The sequence below is a fragment of the Branchiostoma belcheri genome, unplaced genomic scaffold (assembly GCF_001625305.1).
Source record: "Branchiostoma belcheri isolate BF01 breed outbred unplaced genomic scaffold, Haploidv18h27 scaffold37, whole genome shotgun sequence".
NCBI lineage: Eukaryota > Metazoa > Chordata > Leptocardii > Amphioxiformes > Branchiostomatidae > Branchiostoma > Branchiostoma belcheri.
The window spans coordinates 1,941,803-1,959,537 of record NW_017803987.1 but is presented as its reverse complement, the minus strand read 5'-3'; the positions used below and the strand labels follow the sequence as shown (position 1 = coordinate 1,959,537).

At 38.9% G+C, this 17,735-nt stretch overlaps 4 protein-coding genes across 4 annotated transcripts in view; 1 reads left to right on the top strand and 3 right to left on the bottom strand.

Annotated features, from left to right (window-relative positions):
• Nucleotide 1: 1 nt before the first annotated feature.
• LOC109476251 (O-acyltransferase like protein-like) lies at nt 2-1,401 on the bottom strand. The gene is made up of 3 exons (XM_019777136.1): nt 1,025-1,401; nt 538-701; nt 2-88 (listed from the first exon to the last, which is right to left on the bottom strand). Exons 1-3 carry the CDS (start codon nt 1,293-1,295, stop codon nt 2-4), a joined length of 522 nt encoding a protein of 173 aa, XP_019632695.1. The 5' UTR covers nt 1,296-1,401.
• An 894-nt stretch (nt 1,402-2,295) lies between these two features.
• On the bottom strand, nt 2,296-3,388 carry LOC109476407 (gem-associated protein 7-like). Its single transcript, XM_019777343.1, has 3 exons — nt 3,296-3,388; nt 2,817-3,108; nt 2,296-2,559 (listed from the first exon to the last, which is right to left on the bottom strand). Exons 2-3 carry the CDS (start codon nt 3,095-3,097, stop codon nt 2,502-2,504), a joined length of 339 nt encoding a protein of 112 aa, XP_019632902.1. The 5' UTR covers nt 3,098-3,108; nt 3,296-3,388; the 3' UTR covers nt 2,296-2,501.
• A 659-nt stretch (nt 3,389-4,047) lies between these two features.
• Nucleotides 4,048-13,547, top strand: LOC109476309 (tetratricopeptide repeat protein 39C-like). Its single transcript, XM_019777223.1, has 14 exons — nt 4,048-4,338; nt 6,377-6,425; nt 6,727-7,514; nt 7,850-7,920; nt 8,486-8,583; nt 9,112-9,205; nt 9,707-9,761; nt 9,865-9,917; nt 10,037-10,146; nt 10,509-10,641; nt 11,217-11,314; nt 12,102-12,206; nt 12,762-12,800; nt 13,252-13,547. The coding sequence occupies exons 1-14, from the start codon at nt 4,208-4,210 to the stop codon at nt 13,381-13,383; spliced, it is 1,956 nt and encodes a 651-aa protein (XP_019632782.1). The 5' UTR covers nt 4,048-4,207; the 3' UTR covers nt 13,384-13,547.
• A 2,710-nt stretch (nt 13,548-16,257) lies between these two features.
• LOC109476350 (nicotinamide N-methyltransferase-like) overlaps nt 16,258-17,735 on the bottom strand; it is a 5,548-nt gene continuing 4,070 nt past the window's right edge. Inside the window, exon 6 of the mRNA XM_019777278.1 lies at nt 16,258-16,489. Coding sequence (XP_019632837.1) covers nt 16,317-16,489 — 173 coding nt within the window. The 3' untranslated portion in view covers nt 16,258-16,316. The remainder of the gene's footprint in view (nt 16,490-17,735) is intronic.

Here is a 17,735-nt window from a genome sequence, read left to right as displayed (position 1 = left end):
GTTACTTACTGTTCTCTAGCTGCAAAATGACGTCGTGCTCCGTGCACGAATCGGGGACGCACAGGCCGACTTTCAGGGAGATTTTGGTCTGGTATAGAACACAGCAACAAAATACAACATTTACTCTCAGTAACTTATTAGCGTGCCAAAAAAGGGTGTCATAAACGCTAGGACGCCATAGAGACAATTGAGCATTGGACAGTGAATATGCACATCAGTATTCGAAAAAATTGATACCAATAAGCAAGCTCCTAGTTTTAACTGCGCATGCATAGAGGGTAAAGAAGGCCCGTGAGACATTAAGAAATACGCCCGACATGGAAAACTAAATGAGCCTTATATTTGACCTCTTGCATGTGCAATCTAAACCGTGAACTAGTTAACTCTAGTCATGCTGTTGTAATGAAAAAAAAAAGTGATAAACCCCACCTGATCGGTTTGTTCTCTAAGAACTACACGTGTCAAGAAGTAAAACCTCACCTGATTGGTTTGTTCGGTAAGGATTAGACGTGCCAAGTAGTAATTATAAAGCCTCACCTGATTGGTTTGTTCTGTAAGAACTAGTTGTGCCAAGAAGTATTTCCCGTTGAAAGTTATGTTGTACTCTTCTGTAGTCACTTTGACGCACTGAGGATAACTGCCGAGCCAGTTCAGATTTCCGGTTAGTATACCACTCGGAGGTTTCCCACAAGCGTCAAGCACTAGATCGGGTAAATTAATTAAAAACTAAAAAGGTAACATTTGCAAAGCAAATGCATGTTTACCTTCGTATATGGCCTGCTCTGTTAATTCTTACTCCAACACATTAATATATGTGGTGACAGCAGTCTAAATCCCTCCTGCTATAAAATTGCAACATGATGTAACCCAACACCAGTTACTAGTACCATGGTAAGAGACAGTGAAAACAGCGTATATAGTGAATTACTTCCTGTGTAGAGCGTAGAGTTAGTAAATTACTGTATATAGCGTAGAGTTAGTGAATTATTTCCTGTGTAGAGCGTAGAGTTAGTAAATTGCTTACTGTGTAGTGCGTAGTTCTCCCTATGGAAGAGGTCTTCCCTATACTTCAACATGTCGTCTTCACACCGCCGACTCATGTTGGCGTTCGTCCAGATGACTTCGTGCCACTTCAGATCCAAGTTGGTCAGGATGTCCAACGCTTCTCTCTGCAGAGCGGCTTTCATTCTTTCCACTAGATGGTAGAAACCCTGGATTTGGTTGCCCCAAACATTTTGAGCACATACCACGCGTAGGGCCACCAGCAGGAAGCATAGGCCCAACAGTAACTTCATACTATTGAGGACAAGTGCTACGAACAGCAAAGAACTTATGACTGAATGTCGAAAAGCAAAGTAAGTAGCAAGATTGGGAATCCGACTCAAAGGCCATTGCTGCGCCCCTGTGTGCAAAGAAATATCTGGAGGAAATCACGTGGAACCAGGTACTTGCACAGATATGTAAATGCCACTATAGGAAATTGGTTGGAGAATCAAAGGCCATTATGATTGGCTAGAACACCAGACGGAGACTGACTGAATTATTTTTCTAACAAAGGAATTATGAGTATGGTATGAACGAATGGTAGGCTAAGGCCCTGTTCACACGGAAACACGTACAGCGATTCATCAGGTAAACCGCATTCCTCACGTCCACGTGGCACACGTTCCTTCAAAACCGTGCCCGATCACGATTCGCCTAAACTACATTCATTGTTGTTTCGTGAAGGTAGCGTGTTATCAATATTAGAGGTCAACGACCTGCATGCTGGTGCGTACCTCGCGATCGGCCGCATGCCGACGTGCTCCCACCAGAGGCGGTGAATCTCGTCCTAGAATTCGATCATAATCGTGTGAACGGGCCTAAAAGCGGGCGACTACTGGGTGATTTGCCTACCAATAATTTGCATATTTCTTCATATAATTTGCGATTACCTTTATGCAATGCACTTTCATAATTTCAGACAAAAAATATTTTATAACAGTTACTAATATGTCCTGAAGCTTTAAATGCTGAAATAAAACAATCTGATCTTTTGATAGCTAACCTAAAGTATTAACATACATGTATATTTCATGCACAGGACACACGAAAGGAATGCAACACAAACAGAAAATCAATGACATAATAGTAATTTTATTTATCTCTGCTCTGCTTCATGGTAGAAAGTTCTTATTCAAAAGAGGACCTTCTTCGTACTGCTTCTTAAAGTTCTTCAGCTACTTTGCACGTAAGTGCTCATTTGCATATATGGCCCCGCTACCACTACTCCACAGAACAGGAAATGATGTCATCCCATCTTGTGCTATCTAGTCCCTATGTCCACAGAACAGGAAATGATGTCATCACATCTTGTGCTCTCCAGTCCCCATGTCCACAGAACAGGCAATGATGTCATCATGTCTTGTGCTCTCCAATCCCTATGTCCACAGAACAGGAAATGATGTCATCACATCTTGTGCTATCTAGTCCCTATGTCCACAGAACAGGAAATGATGTCATCACATCTTGTGCTCTCCAGTCCCTATGTCCACAGAACAGGAAATGATGTCAGCACATCTTGTGCTCTCTAGTACCTATGTCCACATAACAGTAAATGATGTCAGCACATCTTGTGCTCTCTTGTCCCTATGTCCACAGAACAGGAAATGGTCATCACATCTTGTGCTCTCCGGTCCCTATGTCCACAGAACAGGAAATGATGTCATCACATCTTGTGCTCTCCGGTCCCTATGTCCACAGAACAGGAAATGGTCATCACATGTTGTGCTCTCCAGTCCCTAACGTCCACAGAACAGGAAATGATGTCAGCACACCTCAGCATTGCCTGTGGCTGTGTCCCCATTGGTGTTTCCAGATCGGACACCAGGAAGTTTTGGCCATCGATGTCCGAGAGTTGGAATGTTGCGTCAACTTCTGTCTTCTCGTACATCTTAAAGTGTGTCCGCTTTCCTTGAATGCCCTTAAGAAAGTGTAAAAAGCGTTCTCTGAGAAAGGATCTGTCTTCTTGTTCTTGTGAGAGTCTGTCATCATTTGTTGTGGATGTTGACTGCAATATGTCGTTGTTCTGTGTTTTGTCATCAACACCGTCCTCCATTTCAATATTATCTGTTCAGGAAAGTGACATGTTAAAATCAAAGTTTTTAAGCAACAGTTGTTTGATGACTAAATAACTAAAGTTAGATTTCTACCAATTTCTAAACTGTACATGTATCGTTTTAAGTTATAATGGCGTTAATGACCAACCAGAAATCCCCATCTTATATAACTAGTAGTTATGACGCCATAGCCTTACCAGTGGTGAATAATGATCTCAGATGTGGTGATAAACACCCCAACCAATAGGGTCCACCGATTCACAGTACCATGGGAACGTGATGAGCAGCAGACAACAATTTTGAATTTAGACAACTTTTGAGTTTGCAAGGAAGCCAGTACAGACAATGCGATCTAATCTCCAAGAACGTAAGATTTGGACTCGATACTGGGCGTGTGTGGTGCGTATGGTGTCATAAGCCCCTGGTCATTTCTTATAACAACCACTTACTTTTACAAATGTACACCGGTTCAATTGGCGGTTATACGACCTGAGGCTTAATTATATGACACCATGGCACCAGGTTTTACACCTTGAGGCGTTCAAAAAAGAATAACATGCAAAAGTTACAATACCGGTTATGTCAGAGTTACGTAGTCATTTAGTTTGAAAACGAGACACCTTACCTACTCACAAATGTGAAGATATACCAACGTTTTGAGACGTTTTTTGTACAAAATAATACACACCATGTGTCTTGGTCGATGTAGCTCACCTTTGACCCTGGTGATACCAATTCTAATAGGAATGAGGGAACCATTCAAGAATAAATGAACTCTCAACTAAGTTTACACGAATGTATCATACAAAAGCTAGATGATAAATTTTCAGTAAGATTTTTTATCAAGCTAAAATATTTATATGATTTTTCGACTTCAACATTTTCTCCTATTTTCTGTAGCAGTTTATAAAACACCCCATGGTTGTAATGTAGTCGTCTGAATCGATAACGAGGTTTGGGGTTACTGGCGGTCACAAAATGGCGGAACCGGTAAATCTCGGCTAAGATTTTGCTGACACACTTTCAGATTTCTCGCCTTTCCTGCCCTCCTGGTCAACCTAACCGCCTTCCCTACATCCCTGAAGATTTCTCACAACTTCCGAGACAACATGGCGGAAGGTTTCACGAAGAACGGCATGGAACCGATCGAATTCGACGACGTTCGGCTCGCTCTGGCCGGGATCAACTTGATGTTAAACAACGGTTTTCAGGAATCAGACATGCTCTTCAACAAATACAGGTAAAATATCACCCACAAATCCGTTTTTAATCCGCCTTTATCACATTTAATCCAGACGTATTGTAGAATATAGTCAGCTTGGTAAAATTCAATTTCATATTGTTTACATAAGACGAAACGTTCTAGATCTTTTGAAAGATTTGTTTGATCTTTTGACCCGACAAAAAGTGTTGCGTAATCCTTTATTTAGGCCAACTGACGTAGAAATAAGAGGTGACAAATATGTGAACAGAGAGAGAGATTCACGAAATGTATTTCTGTTGTTTTTGTTTGCTATATTATATATATATAGAAGTTGAATCGGTTAATTTTTTTAAAATAAAGTTGTCATCGTCTGTTGACACTTTGTCATGTGATTTTGATGTTTATCTATCGATTGAAACTGAGTAGGTTTTGACCCTATATCCGGTTGGATGTTCACATCTGAGAGTCAGCTAAACAACAAGACAGTTTGCGGTGTCTGTTATATCAACACTTCTTTTGGAGTTATAATTTGATTTTTAATTTTAGATAGTAGGACTGTTTTGGACCATTTTTTTGCTAGGTGTCAAATGCATTTAAGTCAGGATATTGGAATCAATGTGTTACCAGTAGTACCAAAAAAAAAAAAAGATATTGATTTTTATGTAGTATCCAGTTGAAAATTGATTAGAATTAGAGCAGGTGCTGCAGCCAGTTTAGGCCCAGGAAAAAAATGTTGTGTTTCCTGTTTCCCAACCGACACTAGAATTAGTAGTAGAAAAACTGACGATACTAGCTTTTTTTGTGTGGACCGCTGCAAGGAACATAAATTTTTTGAGCTGATCGACCTTTTCTAGCTCCATGACCTGACATCTGAGTTGTACAATAGTTTTTCCAACATTTACTTTGAAAATAAGTGTCCTCATTGAATTTTACGTTATTAAACTGTATTGTATAACTTGAAGTTGTTGTCGAGATCAGAAAAAGAAACAAAAAGAAGAGATAATCCCTACCTACCAACCATAATTTTTTTCAGGACTGAAACAGGAAACACAACATTCTTTTTCCAGGCCTTAGCCCAGTAGTCTATATGACAGAAAAGCCAAGCTATCAAAATTCAGTACAAATTGGGTCAATCCACTTGGAAATCAAATTCCAGTTCTGCCAACTCAACCAAAACAGTGGACAATATTGACTTTTTTACCGTCGCTTAATTCAATAGCTGGCATTTGGTGTCAATTATTGTTTATACTGCCATATAGGAGAGGGTACCGGTTCAGCTATTAAAACCTGGTCCGACTCGGAATGACATCCGAAAACTGAGTTCCAAAAAAAATCACGATCATGATTTAGTTCTTTTTTGGACTCATGTTACAAACATTTCTAATCACTATAATTTTTAGACATCTATCTTTTCTCCCTTGACATAGTTAATATGGTAATAGTAAACATGTAAATTGGTATATACATTGTTGCCTATTTCACTTGTGTAAGCAGAGATCTGTCATAATTTATATAATAGAAAGTAAGATACCTTTGAAGTCTTTATATGTACTATTTAAAATCACTGCTTGTTTGTAGACCAATAGCATTGTTCCCAGCTTGTCTCATATACGTCAATTTAGCTAGAAAATATGATTAGTATATGATTATTGAAGAACACAGATGGGGTATACACACAATTGGAATGTAGATTCAGGTCAAAAATCAATGTATTTTAGGGCAACAGCTTGTGACAGTCACAGCATTGTGTTTGGAGAGTTCGATTGATCTTTACGTCAAACCCAGGACCTTTTCAGGACATTTTTATTGACTGTCAATAATCACTCTCTTCTCCCAAATAAACAATAAACCCCCAGGAGTAAATGTACCCACAAAGAAACCTCCAAAATCTGATAAATACACCCATCTCTGGAATAAACATGAATATTTATACTTAAACTAAGTATGATATTTATACTTTGACTTAAAGGAAGGAATGAATATTATATATTTTTACTTTGAATAACGAAGGTAAAGAATGGAATGAATTAAAATTTGCTGATGATCAGATTCTATGATTTTCTCTTCTCTTCAGGCAGTACAGTCCACTGATGAGTGCAGGGGCCAGTTTTGTAAGCACCATGGTAAGTCCACACAGTGTACCTGAGCTGAATTGTTACAATTTGTCTGTTGTGCTCAGTGTACTACTAGTTTATGGTCACTTGGCATTTTAAGTGGAAAAAAATAAACATTGCAAAAAAAAAAATAGTTCTGACTGTAATCACTCTGAATTATGTTTGAAATGCAGCATAGGGTTGTGAATCACAGTATAGGGGTCTAAATCACAAAATAGGGGCCCCTATACTGATAATGCAAGCTTGAACACTGAAAGTAATGATATGTTCCATTTAAAATTAAATCCTGTCCTTTCTCTGCCTGCTCTAGCATGCTGTGATGACATTTGAAGAAGAGAAGATTGCAGCTGCCATGCAGATGTTGAAGTCGACCGAGCACCTCTGCACTACAGACGAGGGCTTCTTAGAGTCCATCAAGAACAAGTTAGGCAACAAGCCCGCGCCCAAGGAGACCGTACAACTCACGGTAGCCGAGCGCCTGGAACGACAAATCATCGTCGGCGACTGCCAGCTCTACATCGCGATGCTAACGTTCATCAAACAGGAGCTCTCGGCGTACGTGAAAGGCGGGTGGGTGCTGAGGAAAGCATGGAAAATCTACAACCGCGTTTACCGCGAGGTGACGGACTTGATCGCGTACTGCGAGTGGAGGACGGGACAGAAGGTGGACGGGTCGCAGTCCAGCCTGGACAGCCTGACGGACGGGGAACAGGACTCCGCACCGCGCCACATCCCCAGCAAATCACAGTCCAGCTACGAGATTTCCCGCGAGGCGGCGAAAAGCTCGGTGACGACCAGCGCGTCCTGCGAGAACATTCCCAGCAAGAACAAAGCAGCCTGGGCCGGCGTCTCCAAAAGTAAATCTGTTGCCATGGCGATGGCCACAAGCACGGAGGACTTACCGTCCATGGAAACGCTCGGGAGGCTGCTGGGCGCGGTGAGTTTCGGTTACGGACTGTTCCAGCTGACGATATCCATGATTCCGCCGTCGCTGCTGAAGATCGTGAACATGCTGGGTTTCCGTGTGGAGCGCGACATCGGACTGAAGTGTCTGAAGACAGCCAGCAAAAGTCAGGACATGAAAGCACCACTGGCTACGTAAGGGTTACTTACATCCTCTAATAGTTCTTGCTAAATTTTTGTATGACAGTGAGTGGCAGAATTCTGCCAAATGACAGAAAGACCGGTATAGCCCTAACCCTAAACCCTTAGGCGTAGGAAAAAAAAATGTTGTTTTCTGACTGACACTTGATAAAACTGCCAACCCTAGCCTTTTTTTTGGTGGACTCCTGCAAGAGACATAAAGCTCCATGATCTAACACCTGAGTAATGAAGCGTTGTACAATTGGTTTTGCAGTTTATGTGTGCTTATGCAAGTTTTACTTTACTGTAAAATATTGTATAAGTTGAGGGTGATTTATTCTTTTTTCCAGGTTGTCATTGCTCTGGTACCATCTGGTTGCTACACCCTTTTTTGCCCTGGGAAGTGGCAGTGCAGAGCAAGGTATACGTATGTTTGACTTCAAGAATAGAAAAAATAAAAAGATTTTGAATTCAATAAACCTTCTACTCAGTTTTTTAGCCAGGCGAAAATCTTTTTCTGTTATCTCAAATTATTATTACTCGACGTGCCATGATCCTGTAAGGGGGGGGGGGTCGTCTCCCGGATAAATGTTTAAATCTTTACCCTCTGAAGTGAAAGATATTTCTTGCATTTTGAGAGGTAAATTTTGCTGGTAGACTAAGCTTAGTTTGATAACATCTCCAATATTTTTCTGTCAAAGATGACAGATTGGGCAAATTTTTTTTCTGTCATGAGCAACAAAATTCTGTCAAATGATGAAAAGATGGTGGCTGACTAGATCACAAATATCGCATCTAAATTCTTCGATATACTTTTTGATTGAAAGAAGTTGAATAGACTTCTGTTCATCATATTCTGCCTTTCAAAGAGAAAAGTGAATTATAGTCATACCAAATTGAATGTAGCATTGTTAGTAATGTTACCTGTTTGTTACTTTCTGTATTAAAGGTGTGAGATTCAAAATGTAATCTTGTTGTGATTATAGGTCTCTGTGAAGCAGAGAAGATCCTTCGTGAGAATGAAGCCACCTACCCAACATCTGCCCTGTTTCTGTTCTTCAAGGGGAGACTTCTCAGGCTTAGGGTCAGTCTTTAAACATGTGGTAATCCTACTGAACAATTGGGGAACAACAATGTACTATAATCATAGGGTATTGGTGTTCTCTTGTATACCATGTACATAATTATAACCTGATTTCCTCTCTAATTGTAGCTTTGGGTAGCTACATGTACAATAACCATGTTGTGTTTGCTGTTTCCCAATCGATCGTAGAAAAAACTGCAGACCCCAGCCTTTTTTTGGTGGACCCCTTCAATAATTTTTTTAACCTTTTATAGTTCCATAATCTGACACCTGAGTGATGAAACATTGTAAAATCAGTTTTCCAACATTGACATTAAAAGTGTCCTCGTGCAAGTTTTACTTAAAAGTTCAACTGTATTGTATGTTAGTTTATAAGCCAAAGTCTAGGAAAAAAGAAAGAAAGAAAAGATAATCCCTACCTACCCATTTCAGGACTGAAATGGGAAACTCAACATTTTTTTCATTCCTACAAATGTAGGCCCTAGTTCTAACAATACTGTTACAGTATATGATTGTGTATCTGTTTAGTGTCAGAATGAAGAGTCCCTGGCTGTGTATAACCAGGCCCTGGAGGCCTGTAAGGACCAAAGAGAGATCCAACTGCTCTGTGTTTATGAGATCAGTAAGTAGCGATTATGGTTTTGTTTGTTTGTTTGTTTCGCATAACCGGTAAACCGCCTTTAGGCGTAACACACTTCTTGTACATGTACGTACATGTACAAGCTGCGTATGTAATACCGGACTGTAAGGTTTGAACCACTCACACCGGGAAGGTCCCCTACTCTTTTCGATAAGTGGGTCTCCCCATTCGAAGCTAGGTACTCATTTCCACCTGGGTGAAGTGCCTTTCCCAAGGGCACAAGATCGGTGACATGGGCAGGATTCGAACTTGTGACCTCTTGGGTGTGAGCCGAACACGCTACCGACTGCGTCACACGACCCCCAAATGTGGTGATGTGCTAATACTAATAGATCCAATATTCAGGTGAATATTCTAAAACCATATATCATGTATCATGTTTTTTGAAAGTGGTCAGTGGATTTTCCTTTGTTTTGTTGTAATTTGTCATGACAAGACTGTTGATTGACTTGTTACTGTTATTTTCTTTTTTTTTCTTTTTAGGTTGGTCCCAACTTCTGAAGCTGAACTTTGCAGAAGCACTCAGTGGATTTCAGAGGTTTGTTTTATACCATACTTGTTTTTCACAGCATTATCATGGCCCAGATATGACATAAAATGGGTAACAAAGTTAACATGAGTTCTTTTCTTTGTCCATGTAGGTTAAAGGAGGAGTCCAGATGGTCTCAGTGCTACTATGCTTACCTCTCAGCAAGTAAGAAGCGATTTTTGGTATTGTTATCATTTGTTTATTGTATATTGTTGGTTGGAGAATATTTGTAGTAATCTGCCTTGAGGTGCAGAACTGATTTTGTCTGTGTTTAACACCTACAGTCTGCTATGGTGCCCAGGGAAAGATCACTGAGTCCAGAGACATGTTCAAACAAGTGCCCAAGTTTGCTCAGAAGAAGAGAAACCCTTTGGAACTCTACACTGTCAGAAAGGTAAAAAAATTAAAATCTCAACCAATCAGGATGCTTCTTTCATTTCTGTGAATTAAAAGAATTGAGCGTGACATGTAACATGTGTTCTGATAGGCCGATTAGTTCTTGAAGGCTGGTAAGGAGAAAAAGACCAATGATGTACAATGTATGTGTTGTGCTCACCAATCAGCATGCTTCTTACATAATTTGTTAATAATAATTGACCATTGTAACGTGTGTTCTGATAGGCCCAGAAGTTCCTGAAGGCTTTTAAGGAGAACCAGACCAATGATGTATGTGTTGTGCTCACCAATCAGCATGTTTCTTACATGTTTGGTAATTAATAATTTACCAGTGACAGTATGTAACATGTGTTCTGATAGGCCCAGCAGTTTCTGAAGGCTGGTAAGAAGAACCAGACCAGGGAGTATGTGATGTTGCTGGCCCTGGAGGTCCTGTATCTGTGGAGAGCCCTCCCCACCTGTGACACAGACGACCTTCAGAAAATGCTTCAAGGTCAAGATGTTATTTTTAAACACTATAAAAAGCTGCATGACGGGTTTATGCTTTTGTTATCTGTGTTCTTTTACAGTTATGTGGTAGGTTTCTACCAGTGAGATACACGTAAGATAATGAAAGTTCATTATATACCCTGTGAGTACATGGACTGGTGCAGGTTAGGTACATATCAGAATAGCTCCAATATTACCAGTCCTATACTAACCTGAATATACCTAGTACATGGCCCAGTGCAGGTTAGGTGCAGGTAGACATCAGAAATACCTGCACAGCTCCAATTTTACCTGCACTAACCTGCATATACCCAGTACATGGACCAGTGCAGGTTAGGTGCAGGTAGACATCAGAAATACCTGCACAGCTCCAATTTTACCTGCACTAACCTGCATATACCCAGTACATGGACCATTGCAGGTTAGGTGCAGGTAGACATCAGAAATACCTGCACAGCTCCAATTTTACTTGCACTAACCTGCATATACTTGGTATTTCTAACCTTGAATTATTGTTATTAAAGCTAGTATATCTGTAGACCATGCTAATAGAAAGTTAACTTTGTTTTACTGTTGCAGAATGTGGTAAGGTGACAGATCAGAGTCTGATCTCCATGGGATTCCTGATCGAGGGATCCATCCACAGTATACTTGGGAACAGAGATGAGGCCATGACTGTACGTATACATTTGTACACACAGTGTATTAGGCCACAGTAAGTAAATTTTATGGATGACATCCTCCACAGACTCCAAATCTAATGTGAGCGGGTGAAAAAAACAAGGTGGGCCGAAAAAAAACAAGATCCCTACATTTTCAAATTTTGATGCAATCATTAATAATGGTTTTGATTCAGTGGGAACATTACATATACACAGCCGCCATCTTATATACATTAAGTATTATCACTGCATGAAAGTAAAAAACAAAACATTAAATAAGAGCCTTTTCTTGTCTCCTCTCTTCATAGTTATCTGCTATCCACCTTCTGGCATGGCAACAGACATCTTTGCCCATTTTTGGCATGTTGACCACTGTCAGAGGGCAACAAATTTTTTTTTTTCAAAACCGGGTGAAAATGAATGCGCGCGCTGATGTCATCCATAAAAAAATTACTCGCTGTGGCCTTAGGTTCAACTACATGTACTGGTTCTGGGACATTTTAATTGCTTAGAATACATGTTACAATGTTTTACAATGAATAAAAGTAATGATTTAATTGTGCTTTGGACAATACTTCAATTCTTAAGATACATGTACATTGTTCTAATATTTCAAAATAAGTTGAAGCAAAATAAGTCATTTCTTGAAACAAAATGTACAGTCATGTACATTTATTTTAGTTATTGTGCATACATTGTATTTTCAATATATCATAAGCAAACATTTGTGTGCTTGTTGCACATCCCTATAGAGGAAAAGTAAACCTTGTTATTGATACATGACTTGTTGTTAATATTCCAGTGTTTTGAAGCTGCCCTTGCCAAGTCTTCCAGTCCACATCAGGAACAACATGTGGCACCTTTTGCCTGTTATGAGTTAGGAGTGCTGTATCTGGAGAAGGCAGAGGTAAAGTCTTGTACACATAAAACATGTTGTAAAAATCTGTGATAAATCATTTGATTATCCTACACTCTAGATACAGAATCTGAGGCCTCATAAACATAGAAGTAAACTAATACTTTTGACTCAAATGTTTTTCTTTTAGTTAATACTAACTAATGTACATGTTTAAAGTTAAAACTTTTGTTCCAACACAAAAGATTCTCTCACCTAGAGCTTTCGACCAGTCACTCTGGTCTTCCTCAGTAGACTGACCCAGTGAAGCTTGTCACGTGGCTTCTTTGAAGTGTGACGTCAACACTGGGTCAAAGGTATCTGGTAGACGATGTCGACCCCTGTCGCGGTTGTGTTGGAACAAAAGTTTTAACTTTAAACATGTAACTACCAACACAGATGAACTTTCATTATAACTAAATGTACATGTATGTATTTACTAGTTGACATGTGTACAATGTATGTACTACATTGTATATTTGTAGCATGGTATTTATTATCTAATCAAAGCTGTGTATTAAAAGACCAAATTGCTGACACAAACCATATTTTGATGTTACATTTCAGACTCATGACCAAGGAAAGGCCTTGCTAATTAAAGCAAAGGTGAGTAAATAAATATATTGCACCTTGTACAATATATCACATGTATCAGCCATCCTTTTCTCATCCAGAAATACCTCTTGTTTTGAAACCCTGAAATTGCATTGGATGCTATGAAGTTTAACATCAAACTAGTAACATTTGCAAAGCAAATGTATAATGCTTACCTTCAGACATGGTCTGCTCTGTTAATTTTTACTCAAACACATTCACATACATGTACTATTAGTATATGGTCACAGGAGCACAGCAGACCATGAAATTGCAACATTATGTAACCCCACACCAGGTGACAGACGTCAACAAATCAGGTCATTGGCCAGGTCAGAGGTTAGTGTTTGGAGAAGAAGAGGAAACTGAGCAAAAACAATATGTTTTCCTTCAGTAAACATAATTATATACACTGTATGATCATGTTACTTTTGAAAATGGCTCAAATGTTTCCTTGTCACAGGATGGTTACAAGGACTATGATTTTGAGAACCGCCTGCGAATCCGTGTCCACGCGGTCCTGCGTCACATGAAGGACGTTCCCGTGGAACAACCAGAACCAGAGGAGTACAAGGAGGTGGAGGATGAGGACTGAAACTACAGAGCACAGTACCAACTTGTTTTCTTGCCAGTTCTGTTCGGTTCAGTTTGTTCTTCCTACTAGTAATGGACCTATACCATTATTACGTCACAGTTTGTTTACCTGTTGTAAAGAACATTCTAGAACGGTCAGTTAAAGAATAAAGATCATTTCAAAGTTTTCAAAGTAAGGTATATCTTATTTTGCTGCGTCTAGTTGTGTTGACACAGCATTACATGCCGCATGGGTGATTTAGTTGTGACATTAGACGAAAGTAGTGCTGTATTAAAAGCTTTATATTAGACTAACGCTAACGTTACACAAACACGCACCGCGCTACACATCCCTGTACAATATAAACATCTATTGACCGGCATTCATTGCGGTAAACAAACTGTGATGTAATAATGGTATAGGTCCATTCTGTAACGGTAAACGGCTACTGGAAAAGGGTCTTGGGCTGATTTTTGTGTACGAAAATAAAACTCACCTAGGGGCTTGTTTTCTGCAGATTTGTATGCCCAAAATATGAAATACTCAGAAACAAATGTACTAATATGGGGCAATATATGTTAATATTAACAGACTGCCTTATTCAGTATATTCCAGTTTTGCCACCTTGAAATTGCATTGGATGCCTAATAAGTCTTCTTAATGCAATTTTAAGAAAGGTTCAACCTAGGATATTTTTTCCTGATAAATTTTCGGATAGTGACTTGTTTCAACTATTAAGTGAGTAGAATATTGACTGAAGAATCAAGCTGTCAAAATGACATTAGGCATCTTTAAAATGCTGTAATGTGTAAATGTCACCAATGGTTCAAATTGAGTGAGCAGGCAACATCTATCAGCAAGGGGCAAAAGTGACTGACCAAAAGGTATTGTAATTACCTGTTTTAGAATAGTTTGTTCCAACCTTACCATGAGTTTTAAATGCGAAATGGAATGTACCATTCTATTGCAGGGGGTTGGCATTAAAATGGCAGTCATAGTTGAAGTTGCTCATTATAAAAGTAAGCATGGTAGGTATGTATGTTACTTGAATACTATGTGACTCTGTCACTCACTACAACAAAGGAGACAAAAACCTTTGAAACCATCAGTGTTATTTACATTGTAAAGCTAGAGATTAAAACCAGAAAGTAATTTCCTGTAAAAATTTGCTAATTAAAGATTAAAGTTAGGTATTGACCATAATTTGATGTAAGATATTTTGAACTGTTATGTGTAATAGAATCTTTAATCAAAATATATATTATTCATTACACCAGCTGAAATTTTAGGCCTTTCCAATTTGGGTGTCGAAAAAAAGTTGCTCTTAAAACAGTGTAGGAATCATAGAGTCTGGCATATATGTATTTGGCAATACTATGAGGCCATACTATTATGGGATAGGCTGTATGACAAAACTATCAAAGGAGAGACATTTTCTAATTCTTTTTGTAAATCAGTTACCTCAAAGCAATCTAAACTTATCAAAGATTCTACGCTTAAATTTATGTAGATAGAAAAACATAATTTGAAATCTGTCTTGTACAGTATGTTGATTATCAGCCTTGTGCATAAAGATTAAAAAACAAAAATTTATTGTTAGAAAATCTTTGTTAGTATAAATTTGAGGTTGCAAATGTAAGGTAAGCTAGAGACTATGCAGAAAGCAATCAACTTAAAAGCATATCATTAGATTTCTTGGCAGCAACAAAAAAGGGAAATTTGTAGAAATTTAAATCATAACTTCTCAACAGAGTATTCTAATGCAGATTTGTAATTCAGAGTGTAGATAAGTTAGTTGTATTGACACTTTGCAGTAGAAATATCTGAAGATATTTTAATATTATCTGCTGTAATTTTATGAATCTTGCCCTTCTGATAGCATTAAAGTATTGTTGTCTTTCAAGATGTTTGAAGCTTTGTAAAATTTTGTAGTTGAGAAGTGCTATACTTCTGGTCTAGTACCATAAAATGATGTAGTCATACAGTCACTGTAAATGATATTAACACTGTGTACTTAACTATTTGAAAAGCATAAAGCACAGGAAAACACACAGAAAAATGTTGTTACAGTTACAGTTCTTTTTTTCTTTGTTTTGTTTTGCCTTTAGATTCGTTAGGTAACATGATAAAACATTTTTCATAGTAAAATTGTCTTCTTGATTCAACCTATTATTGCTCCAAAATTAAATAGATCAGCTGTTCTTCCAATACATGTGATGTCCAGCTACTAACTAAAGGAAAATATTGGTATCGTCATGATAGTGTGGTGTAAATTGCTGCTTCTTGTTAATAAATGTGTGATTTAGAAGGTATTTTGTCAATATTTTTTTAACTTGCAAACTGCCATAATTATTATTCATTGCATGATGATATCATTGCTGTAATATTAAGTAGGTACATGTAGAAACCTATGGCTCTTGTATCAACTGTTTTTGAACTTTAATTCCATACTATTTTAATGAAACAAGATTTAGAAGAATATCAATCATATCTACAACCTTTGTTCTGAGATAATGTCAATCCTAAACTTTTATGACAAAGCTAAGGCCATGTTAATTTGATTATATGGATGACATCCTCTGGGAACCCCAAAACTGATGCGAGCGTGCGAATAAAAAAAAGTTTGGCAAAAAAAGTTGATTTCATTATGAAACCTAGTACGTAGTCATGAAGGTTGAACAAATGACAGTACATTGTATAGTATGGCAAATAATCTACTCTTCAAATTCATTTCTTTACATTTTCGTCTTTCTTGTTTGATTTTGGCATTCTACAATATTGATATCGTTTTCCAATATTTTTTTGCAACTTACGATATATATTTGCTAATTTTGCAACTGCTTTGTACGATTTACAGTATGGTTGAAAACTTCATTTTTTTGGAAATGGCCAAAAATTCGTTCACGCACGGATGTCATCCATACAATCAAATCAACATGGCCTAATTGCAATTTTTAGCTACTTTTCTTTGCAGTGAAGAACAGCATGCCCTTGACATCAGTGACCTTGAACTCTGACCTTTCCGGTGAAGGGTAGTACACCGTCTGTATGTCTGAGAAGCCTGCTTCTTTGAAGGTCTGGACAACAAAATCCACTTCCACTGGAAGAAGCTTGGCTTTTGCACCACCTTCAGAATATAGAAAATACTTTGAAATAAATACTATCATCATCATCATTCATCCTCCGTAGAGGTGGAGCATACAAAGTTAGTTCGCCACAACTGTCTGTCATACATCACTGAGAAAAGTTCATGTCCCTCCAAGCCAGTTTCAGTTTCAATAAGTTTCTTAACTGTTATGTTTGGGCGTCCAACTCTTCTCTTACAGGTATCAGGGTTCCAGAGTAGAAGCCTACTGGCTGGTTCTTCACTACGTATTACATGACCGACCAAGCTTAGTCGTCGACATTTGACTACTGAAGTTACATTTGGTAGCGAACCGTATAACTGTTCATTAGTAGTGTGTTTCCACCATGGTGTATTGAAAACCACTCGCAACATCTTCGTGTATGTTCCGTTTAGTTTTCTAGAATGTGACATATTCATGACATAAATACTATATTGATTTAAAAGTATTGATATCAAGGCCTAGGAAAAAAGATGTTGAGAAGAATCTTGAAAGTAAGATGGCAAGATCACATCACAAACGAGGAGATTCTCAGAAGAGCGAAGATCCAACCCTTGGGGGACATTATAACAGACAAGAGGATGCAACAGGCAGGCCACATCCTACGCCTATCAAGTCAGCACCACTCAAAGACGGCCATGACCTGGGTGCCACCAGGGGGCAGAAGGAAGGAAGAAGGGCCAAAGAACACCTGGCGAAGAACCTTTCAGAACCTCAAGAAGGCCAACATTGCCTGGGAAGAGGCTGAGGAGGCTGCAGCTACTCGGCCCAGATGGAAACTTGCTGCCCAATGTGCCTGTAGGCACAGGAGGACCTAAGGTCTAAGGTAAGGATCTCTAGTGATCCAACTTATACAATACTGTTTAACAAAGTAAAACATGCATGAGGGCACTTACATTTTCAATGTCAGTGTTGGAAAACCGATAGTACAATGTTTCATCACTCAGGAGAAGAGAGGCACTCACAGAAGAAGAGAGGCACGTCTGACTACAATGTTCAAAATAACTCACGGTCACATGCGCATACCCTCTGAACAATATCTTATTCCTGCACAGCGGCGCACCAGAGGTAGCCACGCCTTTAAATACAATATTATCCCTGCAACGAAAGACTGTTTCAAATTCTCATTTTTCCCACGCTCGATACGAGAGTGGAACAGTTTACCTGTCCCGGCCATACAGGCACAATCTGTGGAGGCCTTTCGGGCCTCTCTACCGTAAGGTCCACGCACCTCCTCCCCCCCCCCCC

Coding starts and splice junctions, on each gene's coding strand:
- LOC109476251 (XM_019777136.1), bottom strand. CDS start 1,295: ATGAAGTTACTGTTGGGCCTATGCTTCCTGCTGGTGGCCCTACGCGTG. Junction 702..1,024: donor GGAGAACTACGCACTACACA/GTAAGCAATTTA, acceptor TACCCGATCTAG/TGCTTGACGCTTGTGGGAAA. Junction 89..537: donor TTACAGAACAAACCAATCAG/GTGAGGCTTTAT, acceptor GTTCTATACCAG/ACCAAAATCTCCCTGAAAGT.
- LOC109476309 (XM_019777223.1), top strand. CDS start 4,208: ATGGCGGAAGGTTTCACGAAGAACGGCATGGAACCGATCGAATTCGAC. Junction 8,584..9,111: donor GGAGACTTCTCAGGCTTAGG/GTCAGTCTTTAA, acceptor GTATCTGTTTAG/TGTCAGAATGAAGAGTCCCT. Junction 9,762..9,864: donor GCACTCAGTGGATTTCAGAG/GTTTGTTTTATA, acceptor TTGTCCATGTAG/GTTAAAGGAGGAGTCCAGAT.
- LOC109476407 (XM_019777343.1), bottom strand. CDS start 3,097: ATGGAGGACGGTGTTGATGACAAAACACAGAACAACGACATATTGCAG. Junction 2,560..2,816: donor CAGCCACAGGCAATGCTGAG/GTGTGCTGACAT, acceptor AGAGAGCACAAG/ATGTGCTGACATCATTTCCT.